Genomic DNA, 23,126 nt, shown 5'->3' with positions numbered 1-23,126 from the left:
TACGATTTTGATACTTCTGTGCGATAATGTGGAATTTGGTAACATGTTAACTTAACTTTATAGAAATTTAAACGAAATAATTTCAAATTTTTTATAGAAACTGCATTAGTTTAAATGAAAAGTAGTAAATGCAATTTAATTTTGATTAAAGCTCTTTTAAAAGATACAAAAACTACTTATTTAACACAAAAATTTCGTTTTTAATGACCACCAAGTAAAGAAAAACCACACGGAATCCGGCAACTGAGTCTCTCAATCCCCGTAAAGCTCTTTTAAAAGATACAAAAACTACTTATTTAACATAAAAACTTCGTTTTTAATGACCACCAAGTAAAGAAAAACCACACGGATTCAGGCAACTGAGTCTCTCAAACCCCTTAAAGCTCTTTTAAAAGATACAAAAACTACTTATTTAACACAAAAATTTCATTTTAATGACCACCAAGTAAAGAAAAACCACACGGAATCCGGCAACTGAGTCTCTCAAACCCCGTAAAACTCTTTTAAAAGATACAAGAACTACTTATTTAACACAAAAATTTCGTTTTAAATGAACACCAAGTAAAGACAAACCACACGGAATCCGGCAACTGAGTCTCTCAAACCCCGTAAAGCTCTTTTAAAAGATACAAAAACTACTTATTTAACACAAAAATTTAGTTTTTAATGAACACCAAGTAAAGACAAACCACACGGAATCAGGCAACTGAGTCTCTCAAACCCCGTAAAGCTCTTTTAAAAGATACAAAAACTACTTATTTAACACAAAAATTTCTTTTTTAATGACCACCAAGTAAAGAAAAACCACACGGAATCCGGCAACTGAGTCTCTCAATCCCCGTAAAGCTCTTTTAAAAGATACAAAAACTACTTATTTAACAGAAAAATTTCGTTTTTAATGACCACCAGGTAAAGAAAAACCACACGGAATCTGGCAACTGAGTCTCTCAAACCCCTTAAAGCTCTTTTAAAAGATACAAAAACTACTTATTTAACACAAAAATTTCATTTTAATGACCACCAAGTAAAGAAAAACCACACGGAATCCGGCAACTGAGTCTCTCAAACCCCGTAGAGCTCTTTTAAAAGATACAAGAACTACTTATTTAACACAAAAATTTCGTTTTTAATGAACACCAAGTAAAGACAAACCACACGGAATCAGGCAACTGAGTCTCTCAAACCCCGTAAAGCTCTTTTAAAAGATACAAGAACTACTTATTTAACACAAAAATTTCGTTTTTAATGACCACCAAGTAAAGGAAAACCACACGGAATCCGGCAACTGAGTCTCTCAATCCCAGTAAAGCTCTTTTAAAAGATACAAAAACTACTTATTTAACACAAAAATTTCGTTTTTAATGACCACCAAGGGAAGAAAAACCACACGGAATCCGGCAACTGAGTCTCTCAATCCCCGTAAAGCTCTTTTAAAAGATAGAAAAACTACTGATTTAACATAAAAATTTCGTTTTTAATGACCACCAAGTAAAGAAAAACCACACGGAATCAGGCAACTGAGTCTCTCAAACCCCTTAAAGCTCTTTTAAAAGATACAAGAACTACTTATTTAACACAAAAATTTCGTTTTTAACGAACACCAAGTAAAGACAAACCGCACGGAATCAGGCACCTGAGTCTCTCAAATCCCGTAAAGCTCTTTTAAAAGATACAAAAACTACTTATTTAACACAAAAATTTCGTTTTTAATGACCACCAAGTAAAGAAAAACTACACGGAATCCGGCAACTGAGTCTCTCAATCCCCGTAAAGCTCTTTTAAAAGATACAAAAACTACTTATTTAACACAAAAATTTCGTTTTTAATGACCACCAAGTAAAGAAAAACCACACGGAATCCGGCAGCTGAGTCTCTCAATCCCCGTAAAGCTCTTTTAAAAGATACAAGAACTACTTATTTAACACAAAAATTTCGTTTTTAATGAACACCAAGTAAAGACAAACCACACGGAATCAGGCAACTGAGTCTCTCAAACCCCGGAAAGCTCTTTTAAAAGATACTAAAACTACTTATTTAACACAAAAATTTCGTTTTTAATGACCACCAAGTAAAGTAAAACCACAGGGAATCCGGCAACTGAGTCTCTCAATCCCCGTAAAGCTCTTTTAAAAGATACAAAAACTACTTATTTAACACAAAAATTTCGTTTTTAATGACCACCAAGTAAAGAAAAACCACACGGAATCCGGCAACTGAGTCTCTCAATCCCCCTAAAGATATTTTAAAATAGAAAAAAAATACTTATTTAACAAAAAATTTTATTTTTTAATTACCACCTATTAAATAAAAATCACTATGTATCAGTCAACTTAGTATCTCAAAACACTTAGAGAGATTTTAAAATATACAAAAACTACTTATTAAACACAAAAATTTCATTTTTAATGACCACCAAGTAAAGAAACACCACACGGAATCAGGCAACTGAGTCTCTCAATCCCCGTAAAGCTCTTTTAAAATATACAAAAACTACTTATTTAACACAAAAATTTCATTTTTAATGACCACCAAGTAAAGAAAAACTACTTGGAATCCGGCAACTGAGTCTCTAAAACCCCTTAAAGCTATTTTAAAATATACAAAAAATAATTATTTAACAAAAAAATTTTTTTTTTAATTACCACCAAGTAAACAAAAACTACACGGAATCCGTCAACTGAGTCTCTCAAACCCCGTAAAGCTCTTTTAAAAGATACAAAAACTACTTATTTAACACAAAAATTTCTTTTTTAATGACCACCAAGTAAAGAAAAACCACACGGAATCAGGCAACTGAGTCTCTCAAACCCCGAAAAGCTAAATAAAAATATACAAAAAATACTAATTGAAATAAAAATGTTCTATTTTAAACACACCCACGTGAAGAAAAACAAAAATGATAAAGGCAACTGAGTCTCTCAATCAACGGAGAGCGAAATTATAATATACAAAAATAAATTATTTAACAAAAAAATTTATTTTTTCATGACAACCAAGTAAAGAAAAAAAACAAGGAATTAGGCAACTGAGTCTCTCAAACCCTGTAAAGCTCTTTTAAAAGATACAAAAACTACTTATTTAACACAAAAATTTCGTTTTTAATGACCACCAAGGAAAGAAAAATCACACGGAATCCGGCAACTGAGTCTCTCAATCCCCGTAAAGCTCTTTTAAAAGATACAAAAACTACTGATTTAACACAAAAATTTCGTTTTTAATGACCACCAAGTAAAGAAAAACCACACGGAATCAGGCAACTGAGTCTCTCAAACCCCTTAAAGCTCTTTTAAAAGATACAAGAACAACTAATTTAACACAAAAATTTCGTTTTTAATGAACACCAAGTAAAGACAAACCACACGGAATCAGGCAACTGAGTCTCTCAAACCCCGTAAAGCTCTTTTAAAAGATACAAAAACTACTTATTTAACACAAAAATTTCGTTTTTAATGACCACCATGAAAAGAAAAACCACACGGAATCCGACAACTGAGTTTCTCAATCTCCGTGAAGCTCTTTTAAAAGATACAAAAACTAATTATTTAACACAAAAATTTCGTTTTTAATGACCACCACGTAAAGACAAACCACAGGGAATACGGCAACTGAGTCTCTCACTCCACTGACAGCTCTTTTAAAAGATAAAAGAACTACTTATTTAAAACAAAAATTTAGATTTTAATGAACACCAAGCAAAGAAAAACCACACGGAATCAGGCAACTGAGTCTCTCCAAACACTTAAATATATTTTAAAATATGAAAAAAATAATAATTTAACACAAAAAATTTCGTTTTTAATGACAACCAATTAAAGAAAAACAACACGGAATCCGGCAACTGAGTCTCTCAATCCCCGTAAAGATCTTTTAAAAGATACAAAAACTACTTATTTAACACAAAAATTTTGTTTTTAATGACTACCCAGTAAAGAAAAATCACACGGAATCCGGCAACTGAGTCTCTCAATCCCCGTAAAGCTCTTTTAAAAGATACAAAAACTACTTATTTAACACAAAAATTTTGTTTTTAATGACTACCAAGTAAAGAAAAATCATACGGAATTAGGCAACTGAGTCTCTCAAACCCCTTAAAGCTCTTTTAAAAGATACAAAAACTACTTATTTAACACAAAAATTTCGTTTTTAATGAACACCAAGTAAAGACAAACCACACGGAATCAGGCAACTGAGTCTCTCAAATCCCGTAAAGCTCTTTTAAAAGATACAAAAACTACTTATTTAACACAAAAATTTCGTTTTTAATGACCACCAAGTAAAGAAAAACCATACGGAATCCGGCAACTGAGTCTCTCAATCCCCGTAAAGCTCTTTTAAAAGATACAAAAACTACTTATTTAACACAAAAATTTCGTTTTTAATGACCACCAAGTAAAGAAAAACCACACGGAATCCGGCAACTGAGTCTCTCAATCCCCGTAAAGCTCTTTTAAAAGATACAATAACTACTTATTTAACACAAAAATTTCGTTTTTAATGACCACCAAGTAAAGAAAAACCACATGGAATCCGGCAACTCAGTCTCTCAATCCCCGTAAAGCTCTTTTAAAAGATACAAAAACTACTTATTTAACACAAAAATATCGTTTTTAATGACCACCAAGTACAGAAAAACCACCCGGATTCAGGCAACTGAGTATCTCAAACCACGTAAAGCTATTTAAAAATATAAAAAACATCCAAATTAAAAAAACCCAAATCTTTTTTATTTAAACCAACTTAATTGAAAACAACACTGAATAAGGCACCTGAGTCTCTCAATCCCCTTAAAGCTCTTTTAAAAAATACAAAAACTACTTATTTAACACAAAAATTTCATTTTTAATGACCACCAAGTAAAGAAAAACCACACGGAATCCGGCAACTGAGTCTCTCAACCCCCGTAAAGCTATTTTAAAATATACAAAAACTACTTATTTAACACAAAAATTTCTTTTTTAATGACCACCAAGAAAAGAAAAACAACACGGAATCCGGCAACTGAGTCTCTCAACCCCATTAAAGCTATTTTAAAATATACAAAAACTACTTATTTAACAAAAAATTTTCGTTTTTAATGACCATCAAGTAAAGAAAAACCACACGGAATTAGGCAACTGAGTCTCTCAAACCCCGTAAAGCACTATTAAAAGATACACAAAATAATTATTTAAAAAAAAAATTTACTCTTTAATGAACAACAAGGAAAGAAAAACCACACGGAATCAGGCAACTGAGTCTCTCAAACCCCGTAAAGCTCTTTTAAAAGATACAAAAACTACTTATTTAACACAAAAATTTCGTTTTTAATGACCACCAAGTAAAGAAAAACCACACAGAATCAGGCAACTGAGTCTCTCAAACCACTTAAAGCTATTTTAAAAGATAGAAAAACCACTTATTTAACACAAAAAGTTCGTTTTTAATGATTACCAAGTAAAGAAAAACCAAACGGAAGTAGGCAACTGAGTCTCTCAAACCCTGTAAAGCTCTTTTAAAAGATACAAAAACTACTTATTTAACACAACAATTTCGTTTTTAACGACCACCAAGTAAAGAAAAACCACACGGAATCCGGCAACTGAGTCTCTCAATCCCCGTAAAGCTCTTTTAAAAGATACAAAAACTACTTATTTAACACAAAAATTTCGTTTTTAATGACCACCAAGTAAAGAAAAACCACACGGAATCAGGCAACTGAGTCTCTGAAACCCCTTAAAGCTCTTTTAAAAGATACAATAACTACTTATTTAACACAAAAATTTCGTTTTTAATGAACACCAAGTAAAGACAAACCACAAGGAATCAGGCAACTGAGTCTCTCAAACCCCGTAAAGCTCTTTTAAAAGATACAAAAACTACTTATTTAACACAAAAATTTCGTTTTTAATGACCACCATGAAAAGAAAAACCATACGGAATCCGGCAACTGAGTCTCTCAATCTCCGTAAAGTTCTTTTAAAAGATACAAAAACTACTTATTTAACACAAAAATTTAGTTTTAAATGAACACCAAGTAAAGAAAAACCACCTGGAATCAGGCTACTGAGTCTCTCAAACCCCGTAAAGCTCTATTAAAAGATACAAAAACTACTTATTTAACACAAAATTTAGTTTTTAATGAACACCAAGTAAAGACAAACCACACGGAATCAGGCAACTGAGTCTCTCAAATCCCGTAAAGATCTATTAAAAGATACAAAAAACTACTTATTGAACACAAAAAGTTCATTTTTAATGAACACCATGTAAAGAAAAACTACTCGGAATCAGGCAACTGAGTCTCTCGAACCCCGTAAAGCTCTTTTAAAAGATACAAAAACTACTTATTTAACACAAAAATTTCGTTTTTAATGACCACCAAGTAAAGAAAAACCACACGGAATCTGGCAACTGAGTCTCTCAATCCCCGTAAAGCTCTTTTAAAACTGTGACAAGCTAAACCACGAACAAGCACTACTCTCGTGGAACTCAATCCCCATTTAACTCAACCCCCGTGCAACTGAACCCCCCCCCCCATGTAACTGAACCCCTGTATAACCGAAACCCTGTACAACTGAACCCCCCATGTAACTGAACCCCTGTATAACCAAACCCCTGTACAACTGAACCTCCGTGCTACTCGACCCCATTTAACTAATCCCCGTGAAACTGAATCCGCATGTAACTGAACCCTCGTGCAACTCAACTCCCTCAAAACACTTTTCAGCCATTTCTTGTTAATTTTTTTTATTTCTAAACTATTTAAAATTGACAACACTGTGCAAATCATCACTTGTGTATTATACAGACCACATCGGCGAGGTAAAGCTAGGTCAAGTCACAATGTCATTCTATCGTTACTTTTCAATTAAGCTATTGAATACCTTCTACCAATGTCTCTTGTAGGCGTCAAATCTATTAAGAAACTGAGCATATTCTTTGTATTGTTGATGCAATCATCCCATTCTTTAATTACCCGTGAGGCATTCTTAACCATCGCAATACCTTTACGCAAATACCTTTTCGCAAAAAATTCGCAAATCTCGTAAACTAAAGAAGTAATTACCCTTTTCAAAAACATTAGTCCTTCTATTAATGAACCCATGAAACGAAACCAGTCTGATAGCATCATTCTATCTCGCTCCTAGTTCCAAAAATTGAATGTATGTAGCGTTCGTAGTAATAGGTTTAAAAACCTATTAGCCAATTTTAAAAAAAAAAACCTACTAATCGACTTACAGATGAATGATCACGGATTTAACCTAAAAAAAACTTGTATATCATGAAATAGAAATTCAGTTAATTGTGTTAGAAAAACTTGAACCAAAACAGATTATACCCAACCTGTTTAGTACGGGGGCGCCCCAGAAGTATAAGGTTCTACAAGAAAAACCTGTTTGGTACGGGGGCGTACGCAAAGTATAAGGCTCTACCAGAAAAACCTGTTTGGTACGGGGGCGTACGCAAATAACACAGGATGGAACATAAAGTCCTCAAAATGGTACCTTCTTCTCTACTCGTAATTTACAAATTAACTTACGTAACAAACTTCTATATTCATATATTTTTCTTCTGGCAAAAAATAAGTTGCAGATATAGTTGCAGATTTTTGCAGATATGAGCTTGAAACCTATGTAATAGGGTTTTCTGATACGTTAAATCTGACGGTAGGATTTTCATTAAAATTCTTTCACTAGTAGGGGATGTTTCCTCCCTCTTTAAAAAATCAGGTAAATTTTCTCAGGCTCGAAGCCTTTGATGAGTAATACTAAACTTAATAAAATTTATATATTTAGAATCAGCATTATAAGCCCATTCTTTTGATACATTTATTGACATCGAAATACCGTTTTTAAAAGTTTCGATTACTATCTAGCCATATCGCTTTTTTTTTCTTTTTTTTTTTTATTACGTATATGCTATTACGTATATAAGGGGGTTATACCCTTAGTCAATGCCACACTCTTTAAGTTAAAAGTAAAAAAAAAAATTAATTCACAAACCCCTGAATCACAACGGCCGTTTAATTAGAATAGATAGCTCTTTTGAAAGCACTAAAAAAAACTGTAGCGTAAAGAGCGAGGTATTTACTTGGGGGAGAACCCCTTCATATACGTAATAATTTCTGTTCGTTTTAAGTTATAATGTTGCTTCTTACTTTCAGTTGAAAAACCATGTTTTTTTAATTTAATTTCTGATCATTTTTTAAATAATTCTTGGAAATCCGGCGCCCCCTTCATAGAAATGTCCCTTACCCCAAAGAAACATCCTCCAGGGATAGATTCTCCCGAGTAATCGCCACCTTCAGCCCCCCCCCCACCAAAAAAAATCCTTCCTGAAAATGTCTGTATACTTCCCAATAACCAGTACAATATGTAAGCAATGGGCAAAGTTTATAGCTTGCAGCCCTTCCCCTGGGAACTTTGGGGGATTAAGTCATCCTAAAAGACATATTTATTAGATTTTCGACTATGCTGAACAAAATGGCAATCTCAAAGTTTTAATTGTGTGACTTTAAGAAAAAAATGAGCGTGGGAGGGGGCCTAGTTGCCCTCCATTTTTTGGAGGGCACGCATCGTGATCTTTCTTCGAGCAAAAAATACAAATTTCCACCTTTTTGCAGATAGGACCATGAAACTTCTTTAATAGGGTTCTCTGATAAGCTGAATGTGATGGTGTAATTTTCGTTAAAGTTAATTAAAAATGCAAAATTCCACATTTTTGCTGATAGGAGTTTGAAGCTTCTTTAATAATGTTCGTTGATAAGCTGAATCTGATGGTGTGAAAATTTTATTGTTTAAAAAAAAATGAGTTTTGAGAAAGTCAAACTTTAGCGTAAAGAGCGAGGCGTTGAGGAGGGGACAACCCCTTTAATATACAGAATTTGTTCTTTTTGTTTTATATTTTAACGTCGTTCCTTACTTATAGTTTAAAAAAACTTGTTTTTTTTTATTTCTGTTTTAAACATTTTTTAGATAATGCTGTTGTTGTTTCTTGATAACCGTAAATTATCACTGTGAACAAAAAATTTTAGTAAGTATCTCATATCTTTGCCTAAATTTCTTTGTTAAAATCGGAGGAATTGCATTAATGAACTTTTTTATTAGTAATAAATATACGTAACTTACGAATTAACTTACGTAACGAATTTCTATATTCATATATTTTTAATACGTATATTAGGGGGTTTGCCTCTAGTCAATACCTTGCTCTTTAAGCTAAAGTTCGAATTTTGTTCCAATTCTTTAAAAATGACCCCTTAATCGCAAAACCCGTTAATTAGAATAAATAGCTCTTATGAAAGTACTAAAAAATCTTTGGCTTAAGGAACAAAGCACTGACTAGAACGTGAACCCTGTCATTCAGCTCATATTTTTCTGTCCGTTTTAGGTTTTGATGGTGCGCCTCACTTTCATTTGAAAACTTTCTTTTTATATTTAACTTCTGATTTTTTGTTAAATGATGATGGGATATCCGGCGCCCCCTTCATAGCAAAATCCCTTCCCCCATGAAAACTTCCTTCATGAAAAATATCCTCCCATATAACCCCCGACCCACCCCCACCCTCCACTACCAGAAAAAATTCAACCTGAAAACGTCTGTATACTTCCCAATAACCAATACTATATGTTAACATTGGGTAAAGTTCATAACTTTCAGCCCTCCCCCTGGGGGCTTCGAGGGATTAAGTCATCCTAAAATACATAGTTATAATATTTTCGACCATCGGGTCCGGTGACTTTGGGAAAAAAATGAGCGTGGGAAGGGGCCTAGTTGCCGTCCATTTTTTTTGGTCACTTAAAAAGGGAACTAGAACTTTTAATTTCCGTTTCAATGAGCCTTCCCACGATATTCTAGGACCACTGGGTCGATACGATCACCCCTGAAAAAAAAAAAAAAAAAAAAAAAAAAAAAAAAAAAAAAAAAAAAAACGCATCTTTGATCTTTCTTCTGGCAAAAAAATGCAAAATTCCACATTTTTGCAGATAGGAGCCTGACACTTCTACAGTAGGGTTCTTTGATACTCTGAATTTGATGGCGTGATTTTCATTAAGGTTCAATAACTTTTAGGGGTTCTTTCCCCCTTTTTTCGAAAATCAGCCAAATTTTCTCAGGCGCGTAACTTTTGATAAGTAAGATGAAACTTGATGAAACTTATATATTTGAAATCAGAATTAAAATCTAATTCTTTTGATGTAGCCTATCTATTGGTATCAACATTCCGTTATTTAGAGTTTCGGTTACCATCGAGCCGGGTCGCTCCTTACTTACAAAAATTCAGTTCGTTACCACGAACTGTTTGAAAATACTGATTTTGGAAAATGACAGCAGCACGCTGGCAATAGCTAGTTATTTAAAATATGAAAACATGGCTCGTAAGCCAATATCTCCATCCTTAGATTCAGCACGTCTAAAAATACTTAAAAGGAGAATTTAAGCTTTGCTCCACGATTTAGGGTAATAGAGCATTTTCTTTTAGGTTCTTCAGCTGCTCAAATTACACCTGCCTGGCTAAAACGAAATTAACTAATTTAAGCAAGTGCTCATTTCAAAGAAAATCCAGAATAAAAAAAGGACTGTGATACAAAATTTGACTGTAGAAATTTCGGTAACTAAAGTGGCAATCACTACTTTGTGCAGAAATGGATTCCAAAAAGTACGGAAAACTTATAAGAGTGGAAGCTTGTCCTACTGTAAAAATAATTACCAACACCATCTAGTCTTTGGGGTTTCTTGGCATTTCTTTTCAAGCTAAACTGAGATCTAACACCAACTGCAATACTAATTTTTCCCATTGCACAAAATACTAGATGATTTTGGTGATTTGTTTTTGTTAAAACTAGCACCACTTTCCACTCTTGTAAGTTACCCTTACTCAATGGATAGCTCATTTAAAACATGTTGTTTCTAATAGGCAATCTGATATTGACAGTTTGCATGAGACGATTTTGGATTCTGCTATTGAAAACATTTTGAAAAACATTTTGGTACACGAGTTCTGACTTTTGGAAACGATAGTTTTGAACATGTTGATTCCATACCATGTTCGAACTATCGCTTCATGTGCGCTTCATTCAAGTATGAAGCGCACCACCAAAGTGCGCTTCATACTTGCGCTTAATACTAGGAGTGCGCTTAATACGAGGTCAAAGTTTCGATTCTACCATCTAGGAAAAAAAAAAAAAAATCAAAATCAACTAATTCATTCATAAATAAATGACGTTTCATGACTCCTAGTGGCTTTGTTATGGTTATGTCGCTGCCATGCTACTGTTGATATTTGAATTATGGCTAAACAAGTCTACTATTTGATCCTCAAAGCTTTGTCTTTACAAGTATTTAACCTTTCATGGTAAATATCTAGTAGAGCTGCCCATGTACTGTAGGGTGCAGGTGTACTGGCCAGTAGAACCAGGATATACAGTGAGAAGTGATGTTTTTTATATTCTGCTTCTACTGGACAGTATCTGTGCAACTTTACAGATCAATTGGATGAATAATATAGAGTAAAAAATAAGTTTTGTTCTCAATGGGCTGCTCTACTAGACCTTTACCACTTTTCATCATTTTGCCTCAATTTTATGGAATCCTTGGTATATAAATTTACAATGCATATACATTTTTACGGTAACCTAGCCTAAAGTCTTGCCAGCTTTGTGATCAAAGGTTCTAAGGGGGGGGTGCGAGGAGCTTTCCTCCTTTACGAGCTAGATGGTGTGGATTTTTAAGCATAGTCAAGCAAAGGTTGTACGCTCTAACAATACTTGGCAGTTTTCTCTTTCTTTTTTTATGTGGCAGGAGTCTCATTATTTACCATCACTCCTCAAGTGACCATCTTTGGGTGGTACAATGAAAGTTAAGGCCATGGATGGTACCAAGTTCCCAAATGAACCGCTGCCCTTTATAAGTAACTGAACGGCTCCAAACCAGTTATATATCAGTTATATTCAGGATCATATATCATTTATATTCAGGATTACCTATCATAAGGTAATCCTTGAAATTGTTTTTCTATGGTTACCATTGGTACTAAATTTTTTCTTAATTTTGCAAGACAGCATGGAATTGTTAGCCAGAAAAAAATTAGATGCTCTATATAACCCCAAAAGAAAGAAAATTGTTTATACAAAGTGTATAATCTGATAGACTGATGGAGGAAGACAGCTTCACTTTGTGAGTGATGTGAAACGTGTTCAGGAACTTTTGTTGACCAGATGTAAGTGCAATGTTAAGTATGTTGCTCTAAGAAAGGACTGTAAGCAACCAAACGTCTTACAAAAAAGGCTTGTTTGGCATAAAAATTGTAGGCAGAAGTTTTTTTATTGTGATCTTCATGGAGGTCTTAAGGATGCAAATATGCCAGCTACCCCTATACGACTCACTAGAATATTGGCAACAGAAGGACGTTTCACATATACTGACTGTTGCATCATTTGTGGCAAAAAGGGAAGTACCAAGCATAAAAATGAGAATCTTCTTGCAATTAAAACAATAGAAAGGCAACAGAAGTTATCACAGCATGCTGAAAGACTTTTTCGAGAAATGCCTGCTGTGTTTGCAAGGTCCAAAGACAAAAATCTGATTCAGTTGAGGGCTAAATATCGCCAAAAATGCATGCTTAACTTTTTTAAAAAGAAGGCTGAGGAAAAGACTAAGTTTTCTATCATAGAGGCTATTGTGAAAAGAGTGGTGGATGAAATTCAAACTCGCCTTAAGAAAGGAAGGATATACTCGCTTCGAGAGCTAAGGCAGAAATTAAGCACTAGACTAGCTAGTTCACGTCTTGAAATAAAGTCCCGTGATGTTAGGATACTGAGTAAGCAATTGAGTGTGAAGTATGGCAAACCACTGGAAGTGAGCTGTAGTGAAAAGGCAGACCAGCACTTTTACTATCTGAAGACTAAAGTATCTGTTGGAGCCCTGAGCCGTCAGGTTTCAAAGTTTGTCAAAGAAGCAGATGATTCCGTTGCTTTTGTAGAGAGTCCTACCTTAGATACAGACTGTGAAGCAAATGAATCTCACAGAGAGAGCGAGAGTGAATCATTTGCCAGTGAATATGTGTGGGACAGTGAAGATGACATGCAAATAGTGGCCCTGAATCAGTTGAAAGTGGAACACAGAGTCCTAAGGGTAGCCAACCATTCGTCAGTGCTCCTGACTGGGAAACCCCGCATTGTTCGAACTCAATGAATGATATTTTCGGACACAAAACTAAAAGTGAACTTTTAAACACAATGAAAAGGTTGAAGGTTGATTCAATTGATGCAGTGAGAAATTACAAGTATAGTGTCAAAAATATTGATATTACTACAGAGTATGTGGATTCTATGATCCCTACAATGGTGTTCAGCATCCTTGCATTCCTTTTTGATGATTTTGAGGATCCACCACATAATGCTAGCGAGAGATGTAGTGTTTCAGATGCTGTGAAAGAGGCAGTTATCAGTTTGGCTCAAGACATTCTATTTGAAGTGGGAAAACTAGAGACGCCGAAACATACTGGCCTAGGTGTTTATGTGTACCATAAAACTCGCAACAAAAATTTTATAACTCTGGGGAATAGACTGACAATGACAGTTAGCTACAGCACAGTTCAACGCATTGTCACCAATGAATCTATGAAAGAGAAGGAACAACAAGACAGAACTGACAACGTCTACATACCAGAAGGAATTGTCACAGGAGACTTTGTTCACTTTTCATTGGACAACCTTGATTGTGAGGTAAGTATTAAAGTATGAGGTAGAAGAGTCCTAATGGCAACAGAGAGAAGAGGGTGTATTAGGGGCGGATCTAGAGGGCAAGTTTAGGGTAGAAGAACCAGGAGAAGGCATCAAATTGACCATGTAACTTTATCCATGGATATTTGACAAAATTTTCTCTTTGATTTTGGTTTTTTTTAAATTATAAGATGAAAAGAAGTTGAAACAAATAGAGTTCATAATTTATAAGAGTTAGCATTTATCAACAAAAGCTTTATTTTGTGGCTGAGAACTTACAAATGAAGATATAACTGAAAAGGCAGCTGCTCTCAGGTTTCGAAAGGTAGTGAAATCAATTAAGAAAGCTAAAACAAAATTTTGCTTAGCTCAATAAAAAGCTGCATTGTAACCTATAAAAATAGATCGATTTTCGACGATTCCCGCTGCTTGTACTCCTCATAAAGGGCTTTGCTTACAGGGTAAATCCAGGACCCAATTCTACTACTGGTACTACAACTACAAACTCGTTATAGAGTTAAGCCACCTGAGGCCTGTGCAGATTCATCCTCTACATTACCCAGTATAAAAACATTTGCTTTCCCCAACTACCTCGCAACCTCAAAGACAAAGTCATTTTCATAAATTCACCCTAGACTTATCAGGGGCGTCCTGTTTTTTTTTTTTTATATATATATTTATTATATATTTTTTTTTGTTCCTCCTTAGTAATCTAACATTGGAATTCGACCACAGTGCTGTCTAAAGACACACTCTTGACTGATAAACATATTGAGTGTAAAAATGACCCAGTAAACAATCGGCCAGTTTTCAAGTCATCTGAATTTAATAGAATCTTTGAAAAGGCTATACTTTCTCGTCTAATTGCTTTCCTAAATTTTAAGCACTTGTATCATGATTTTCAGTTTGGTTTCCAAATGAAGCACTCAACAGATCATGCTTGTGTGACTCTTTTGAATTTTTCAGATAGTTCTCTTTCTTCGGATGCCCTTGCTTCTTTCGAAACGACAGCACCCTTGTCACTTTTGAGAGAAATAAATCAAAACTCTGGTTCGATGCTAATTCTTATCTTATCCTAAAATTTTCTCAGTTAATTAATTTTTTCTCGCGCGTTTCTCAAGTTTTTCCTAAATTATTTCAAATGCATCTGTCAAATAGCACCAATAAAGATCGGTGTGTTTCCTAAATTCAAAACACTTGTGTCATGATTTTTTGTTTGGTTTCCAAGTGAAGCACTCAACAGATCATGCTTGTGTGACATGAATTTTTCACAAACTGCATTAGATTCTGGATTAATTCTTCTTGTTATGCTACATTCCTGGATATTCGTAAGACGTTGGATTCCCCAACTCATGAAATTTTTAGGCGAAGTTGACTCATTATGGCATAAAGAGCATTGTCTTGGTTTAAGTCATATTGTAATGGTAGAGCAATTTCGATTGATCCACTTTTCCGCTCACCCTCAGAAGTGAATTATGGCGTCCCTCAGGGATCAGTTTTAGAGTCTGCTATCTTTAGTTGACGCAAATGTTATTTTTTATGTGGTAAAAATATGAATACTCTCAGCTGTAATTTTTATCATCCCTAACCCTCCCATGCCCAAAATAACAAAATAGTTTCCGTTCTTCGGATGTCCTTCCTTCTTTCAAAATGACAGCACCCTTGGCACTTCTGAGAGAAATTTCGATGCGAAGAAAGCGAAACTTCGATGAAATCTAGTAATTTCTTTAAGAGGGTGCTTCTGGGATTCGATTTTAACTCTTATCTTACCCCAAATGTTTCTAAGCAAATTTTTTTTCACGTTTCTCAAGTTTTTCCTCAATTATTTGAAATGCATCTGTCAAATGGCAGCAATAAAGATCGGTGTGTTTGTTCTTGCGCATTCTTATTGACGAAAGCCTGTTTAATAACGTTACATCAATTTAACTAAAATTAAGATATGCAAGTCTTTGTATTTTCAGAAAGTTTAAGCATACTTTTCGTAGATCAATTCTGAGATCCCTTTTTCACTGCTTGATCCATTCTTATGTTTTTCCCCATCCAATATTATGGAGATCAATTTTTATTTCAAAATCCTTTTTTAAAGGTTGTAATAAAGCTAGAAACATCATTCAGAAAACTAATCGTTCAGGAGCAATTCTATTACTTGACCATGAATCACTTTATATTCTTCTAGTTCATATATTTTTTTTTTTTTTTTTTTAGTTCCATGCTGATCTCCAGAGCCCCTTAGGGTTCCGCTGTCTTTAACATCTCAAACTAATTATTATTTTCGTTATATAAACAATATCCAAATCCCATTTACTCCATCAGTAAGGTCAGACATCAATCTTGTAGCGTCGAGTCATATAGTATAAAATCAGCTGCCTGAATCAGCTCGAGGGTGTCATCCATTTAGCCTGTCTGAAATATTTCTTAAAATTTGTGTTAGTGTACAATTGGCGAAAGGTTACTACCCACAGGATATTTGGTGAAAACTTGGCTTAAAATACAACTCGTTAGAATCTACAGAATCATATTTACCGAGTGGGAGGTACCTGGGGACTGACCGCGACTGGTATAGAAGATATTTCCCTGTATCTAGCTTTAACTGTAGAATTTATGAACAAGTCTACAAATTGTTAATATTATAAGAGGATTTTTTATTACGGCTTGGAATACAAGTTATTCATACATAATATCAATAACAAAGGTTGCACACAAAAAGTGGAAACATGTAAATCACTGATGCTGCCAGGAGGCACATCGCATTTCAGCACAAGATGCAAGTAAATTTACAAAAAAAAAAATATAAACCAAGAACAATGAAAACAACCTTCACGTTCCTGACATGCGATAAAATTTTGAATTTTTTTTTTTTTTAATAGCTTTCAAGTATTAATTTTGGAAACAGTAAATGCTTGACATAGTCCATTATCAAATAGTTCGTGGTAACAAACTGTAAGTAAGGAGCGACCCGGCTCAATAGTAACCGAAACTCCAAAAAATAGAATTTTTATACCAATAGATACATAAAAAGAATCAGATTTTAATGCTGATTTCAAATATACAGTGTCATAAAGTTTAATCATACCCATCAAAAGTAACGAGCCTGAGAAAATTTGCCTGATTTTCAAAAAAAGGGAGGAACACCCCCTAAAATTTATAAAATCTTAATGAAAATCACACCATCAGATTCCGCGTATCAGAAAACCCCACTTTAGAGGTTTCTAGATTCTATCTGCAAAAATGTGAAATTTTGTATTTTTTGTCAGAAGAAAGATCAGGGATGAGTGTTAATTCGTTTTTTTTTTTGTTTGTTTTTTTTGTTTTTTTTCCTAGGGGTGATCGTATCGACCCAGTGGTCTTAGAATATCGTGGGAGGGCTCATTCGAACCGAAATTAAAAGTTCTAGTGCCGTTTTTAAGTGACAAAAAATGGAGGGCAACTAGGCCCCCTCCCACGCTCATTTTTTTCCAAAGTTACCCGATCAAAATTTTGAGACAGTCATTTTGTTCAGCATGGTCGAAAATATAATAAATATGTCTTTTAGGATGACTTAATCCCCCAAAGTCCCCAGGGGGAGGGCTGAAAGTTATGAACTTTACCCAATGTTTACATAAAGTATTGGTTATTGGGAAGTATACAGACGTTTTCGGGAGGGTAGCGGGAGGGGGGTCGTGGGTTATGTGAGAGGACATGTCCATGGAGGAATTTTACATGGAGGGGGGGGCTGTCATATGAAAGGGGCTGTCCCCTCCTCAACCCCTTGCTCTTTACGCTAAAGTTTGACTCTATTTCACAACTCTATTTTTTAAAACTTTAGCGTAAAGAGCAAAGCGTTGAGGAGGGGACATCCCCTTTCACATACGGAATAATCTCTGCTCATTTTAAGTTTTAATGTTGCTCCTTACTTTCAGTTAAAAAAACTTGTTTTTCTTTTTTTATTGAATCGTATCAGAATCATGTCTATTACCAACTTTATAAGACAATGTGGCTATCTAACTTGCCCTTAATGGACTCGGACTGACTACCCGAAGTCCTGTAATTATTATCAATACTGTAAAATAAAATAAAAAAAGGACAAAATATAATAATTCTTAAAATCGCGTCAGAATGGATATATCAAAGTGGAGCCAGGATAAGAATTAGAATCGGGAAATTTTTGGCACGGTCACATCATTAAAAATCACACATTTACACACAATATGTTTTATTTCTTGCCAAAAAGTTACCCTATTTATTTCCATCAGACTATATCTATTTTCAAGCCCATGAATAAGTATATCCTTTGCCCTCTTTTCCATCTCCTTTGGGTAAAGGAGCCATGCTATTTTCGGGAAATAACTTAAGATTCCCTATCTCGTTCAAATCATAGCAGAGGGAGTTTAAAAGGATAGGATAAAATTACATACACTGGCTTAAAATCATTTTTGTGACATTTGTGTCTGAAAATATTAGAAAAATAGTTGGAATCCTTTCTGTAGTTTTCAAGTGCTCAAACTATTCGTGTTCTTTATTTGACTGGTTTGAAAATTTCTCTGTGCGACAGGGATTCCTAGTTTTTGATAAATACAAACAAATCAGAACCCAACATCTAGTTTGAGGCTCCCGTAAACTGATAGGAAAAGCTTTGTTCGAAAAAGGAGAAACAAAAAAGAATACATCAAGTAGCATCAGCTTCATAGTGAGATTTCCCCTCTGCTTTATAGATTATGAACAGGCGTTCGACATGACACGGTAGACTGACCCATAGCTTGCCTATCTAAGCCTAAAAATTGTATTCCATGAGGCCCCATCTTTTGGTGATAGATATTTCATAGAAGTTATCCACCGCAACTATCCATGCAAGGTGTGGCTATTCATTTAGCAATAAGGTAGATAGATGTTAAGGTGCCGCTCTATGTCAAAAAGTTGTTTTTCTTCAGTATCATATTTTAAGGCGTGTAGCATATCATGGGGACTCTATTTGTCGCTAGTCTTATCTGTTGTTATCACTAAGTTATATGTTTTTGTTGAACTTTCACTTAAAATAAACAACATATGAGTTTGAGAGAATAACTTCCTTAAGGGAAATTGTTACAGATAGACGGGCCGAGCTGTCAAAGCTGTTTGTAAAATATTCTTTCCTGGGAGGTATCTAGATGACACCGCCTTTCAGGGATAAGAAAATCATCAACCAGATCCTTCTGAATGTGAAGTGACTTTTATATTAAGGATAACATTATATTGATTCTTACAGCACACTGACTAAGGGGTGTGGTACATTTGGCTCTCGAAGCCTACAAGTTGGGTTCCAAGAAGTCGTAACTCTTAGCAATGGAATCTCATTAAAATCGTCTACCACACCCAACTAAGATTTAAAGAATTTATTTTAATACTTTGAATCTTGATTACCTGAAATATTGCTTGTTATTAATGAGCATTATTGTAAATTGACTCTCTTATGTTTTTAAGATAGAAAAAAGATAACAAAGAGAAAGATCATTAGAAATGATCATGCAGTATATAACAAAGCGACACTTTTGAGGTTGATCGGACACAGCAATTTAGCGCTGGCATATTCTTTTTTTTTAAGTAAACAGGTAACAAAATATAAGTAGGGATCTACTCTTGCTCATGGCAACCAAAAGACTAAAAAAAGGAGTTTTTATAACAAGATATACATTGAAAGAATTGACTTCTTTTTTTTATTCGTAATATGTAAAATTCATTAAATTTACAGCTACCCATCAAAAGTTACAAGCCTGAGAAAATTTGCCTGGTTTTTAAAACAGGCCAAAATTGCCTGTAAAATAGGCCAATCTTCATGAAGACTGCACCATGATATTCACCCTATCAGGGAATCCTATTACTGATGTCTGAAGCCTCTATCTACAGAAATGTGAAAATTTTCACTTTGTCCGAGAAGAATGACCACGGATACGTGCTTATTTGTTTGTTTCTTTTTTTCCCTGGGGTGGTTCTATCGAAACTATAGTCCCAAAAATCAAGAGGTGGCTCATTCGAACGGAAATTAAAATTTCTAATACTGTTTTTAACAAGAAAAAAAAATTCTGTTTCACCAAACTAGCGTTTTACAACCGTACCGAGGGGGAGGGGGTTAGGGGTTTTGACCCCCCCCCCCCCCCGAAATCTTTGTCCAAATAGTAAAAACGTAACAAAATGAGCATAAACAAATTTTTATGAGTTTTTTTTTATTTTTTGTGTACCCCTCCCCCGAAAAAATCTTTGAGTACCCCCCCCCCCACCCCCAAAAAAAATCCTGGGTACGGCCTTGCCTATAGTAGAACAATTCTGCCCCAAAGAGTGAGAAAAGCTGTCGATTGAAAACTCTGATATAGCCAATTGATTTAAAATTATCGAAAAAGATAATTATTTATAAAATTTTAAATTTTATTTTGAGGTTTCTGTTTCCCGAGGCAGTAATACCCTATGGTGGTACATTTGCTCGTAAAGATCCACGATAGTTAATTTAGACATTTATTTGATAGCTTCATTTGAAGACTCATTTATTTTGAAATTCTTCATGAGCCTTCAAATAAATATAGGGGGAATTTTTTTCGGGGGGGGGGATCTAAATTAATCTCTAATTTCATTTCATTTATGATAATGCTTCTAGTTTAAGGCCGTGATATGGTGCTGCAGGGTGATAGCTCCCCTCTTACTGCAGAAAATTGTTGTTGTTGTTTTTTTTTTGTGTGTGTGTGACAAAACAAATTACACTCTTATGTAACATCTTATTTTAAGGGTACTAATGTTAGAGAGGCTTGGAGGGTTATGATGAATGCTGATAGGAAACCTCACAGGAGGGGGGAATGGAAAGCTGCCAGGAGTTTTTTTTATCGAAATCTAAATGAAAATGTTTTTATTTTCCTAATTATAAGTCTTTTAATGTCGTCTTGTTGTCCGGGAGGTATTTGCTCCCTGCCCCCCCCCCCTTCGACAGTGTCCATGGGAGACACATTTAAAAAGAGATTTGTTAGAGTAGCTTTCTTGAAAACCATGAAAATAATGACCCTATAATTTATTTTAGATATTTACCCAAAAAACTTATCAAAGACTTATTATATTTATTATTATCTTTATTATTTAATTATATTCTTTATTATATATTATTTATTAATTATCTTTATTATTATCTTATAAAACTTAAAAGACTTATTATCTTTGACTTATTACTATTATTAATGGATATTGATCTTATGTCGTTAACAAATATTAATTGTAAATGTATATCTATATTTTTCTAAAAAATAGTTTCATAAATTTTTTTTCTGAAAATTGGCAGACTAACATTTTCCAGTATGAAAAAAAAAACGATCTAGGCTGGTCCCGACTTTGGTAAAATTTGTTCCCCCCCCCCTCCCCCCAGCGCCACTTTTTTTTAAATCATCGACTAACTGAAATTAGAGAACAAAAAAAAAACATGGAAAAAAACTTTCTCGCCACCCATAAAAATAAGATGGAATTTTGATAACTAGTCCTAGACTTCTTTGAAATTAGAAACTGTAAACATCCTTTATTCAGAAATTTTATGAACACGTTTGGCTTGAAATAAGCCATTCAGACGCTATAATGATCACGTTCGTATTGGTCTCTGCGCTGATTAAGGAGTTGCCCTTCTACTCATTATGTTTAATTGACAAGTTTGTGTCTTGTACTTCAGAGGAGGCGCAAGCCGTTCAAATGAATTCGGTGCCATGGATCTGAAGGACCATGTTCTGCCACTGTCTTGCGTCTTCTGAAGGGGGGTGGACGACGTGAAACCATGATTTTTACTAAGACATGTGGGTTGAATTCAAGGAATTGGAGGCTCAGGTACCAAGGCCGTATCCAGGGGAGTTAGGAGGTTTGAACCCCCCCCCCCCCGAAATTTTTGTCTGACTCGTAAAAACGTAACAAACATGGACATAAACAAATTTTTTATGAGTTTTTTTAGTTTTGTTTTGTGTAACTCCCCCTCCCCGGTCAGGGGGGGGGGGGGGAACGGTCAAATCATTTCAATTTTCTTCTCTTGATAATAACAGATAATGAGAAATTTTGGCTTCATATTTGCATTAGAGGGTCATTGCTTACCCTTTACATAAATGTGAGCCAACAAAGGGGTTAAGGTTATTTCTGGTGAAAGGCGTCGGGAGATAGTGTTTCTTTTGATCTTTCATATTTCGCATTCATAAAAAAGAATGGAGTTAACACATGACGCATTATATAAAAGGTTTGGTTTTCTGGTGGATTTTTGTTGGTGACCATCATGGCTTTCGAAACTAACCAAAATTGCTGCACACCTTGCTTATCCTTGACAGAATTTCATTCGAGGCGCTGCCCTTGATTTAACTAGAGTTCGTCTGCAAGTTCATGCTGTTAGCAATTGAAGGATACTATTGAAAAATTTCATTGGACAGAAACTTGCTTCTGCTGACACTAATAGCCATTCAAAGATGTTCTGCTTTTCGTTTAACCCAGTTTCTTCTCCAAAAATTATGACTTCTGGCAACCTAACTTTTTTGATTCTGGAAAACTGGCATAAATTATCAAATACTCCCTTTGTTTATAGCCCTTCACAGAGGGGGGAAACCACAGTTCCTGTGCAGCATATTCTTTGATATACAGTCGCTCAATGAGTACCTACAACTGTTTGTAGTTAATTTCTCTGGAAAGTATCTACAATATATTTCTCAATTTTTCAAAGTGCCTGCACTTCAAAACCATACTTTACCAGTGATAGCCTATTACTGTGGCAGCTGGTATCCTAAACACTTACCATTCTCTTCTTTTAACCTTTGAACTTGAAAAAAAAACTAGACTTACCCTACTCTTCTTCTAACCTTTAGACTTGGAAAAGAAATTGTGTCGTTGCTATTCCACTTTTTACAACTTGACGGACCGTTTTCTCTAATTTAAGCCACCTAAGCATGTAAAGTTGGGTCAATTTTCTTAGTACCTAGCATCACAATTGCATCATCATTTAATCCTAATTTAAGCAAACTAGGATTCTTAACATTAAGTAACCCCTATTATCGCAACTTTGATCCTCAAACTTGCAAAAATGCATTCAATTCGTGAACATTTTCAGCGTGAACACTCATACGTATCATCTGCAAAAGCTAAGTATTAGAGTTTTACCTCCCTATCTAGTGCCATGTTCTCACAAAGGCTTTGCCGTGTTCCGCACGAAAAGCCAGATCTTACATGGGAAGGACCGAACATTACAACTGAGACATACCTTAAATTAGATATGATAAACGAACTTGTTAAAATTATCACTCCCAAAGGTAAAAATTTATCAAGTTTTTTTTTTACGCTGAATTTTTTTTGAACTTTTTTAGCTTCATTGTTGAGAGCTAATGGAACTAACATAAAAACTCAAAAGATGATGGTTGTTATTTGACGTGTAGGCCTAAAAAATATGAAAAATAGGTTTACAAACCTGAGTGGGGTCACAAG

The 23,126-nt window shown here is 34.7% G+C and overlaps 1 protein-coding gene across 1 annotated transcript in view; it reads right to left on the bottom strand.

Annotated features, from left to right (window-relative positions):
- Positions 1-23,126, bottom strand: part of pelo (pelota mRNA surveillance and ribosome rescue factor) — a 495,594-nt gene that overhangs the window by 346,712 nt on the left and 125,756 nt on the right. Inside the window, exon 5 of the mRNA XM_089088867.1 lies at positions 23,110-23,126. This exon is cut by the window's right edge and continues 97 nt beyond it. Coding sequence (XP_088944993.1) covers positions 23,110-23,126 — 17 coding nt within the window. The remainder of the gene's footprint in view (positions 1-23,109) is intronic.

Source organism: Artemia sp. Qi Xiang Cuo, chromosome 5 (assembly GCF_049724085.1).
Source record: "Artemia sp. Qi Xiang Cuo chromosome 5, ASM4972408v1, whole genome shotgun sequence".
Taxonomy (NCBI): Eukaryota; Metazoa; Arthropoda; class Branchiopoda; order Anostraca; family Artemiidae; genus Artemia; species Artemia sp. Qi Xiang Cuo.
Note: the sequence above shows the minus strand (reverse complement) of the source record. Positions and strands in the feature narration are given on the sequence as shown.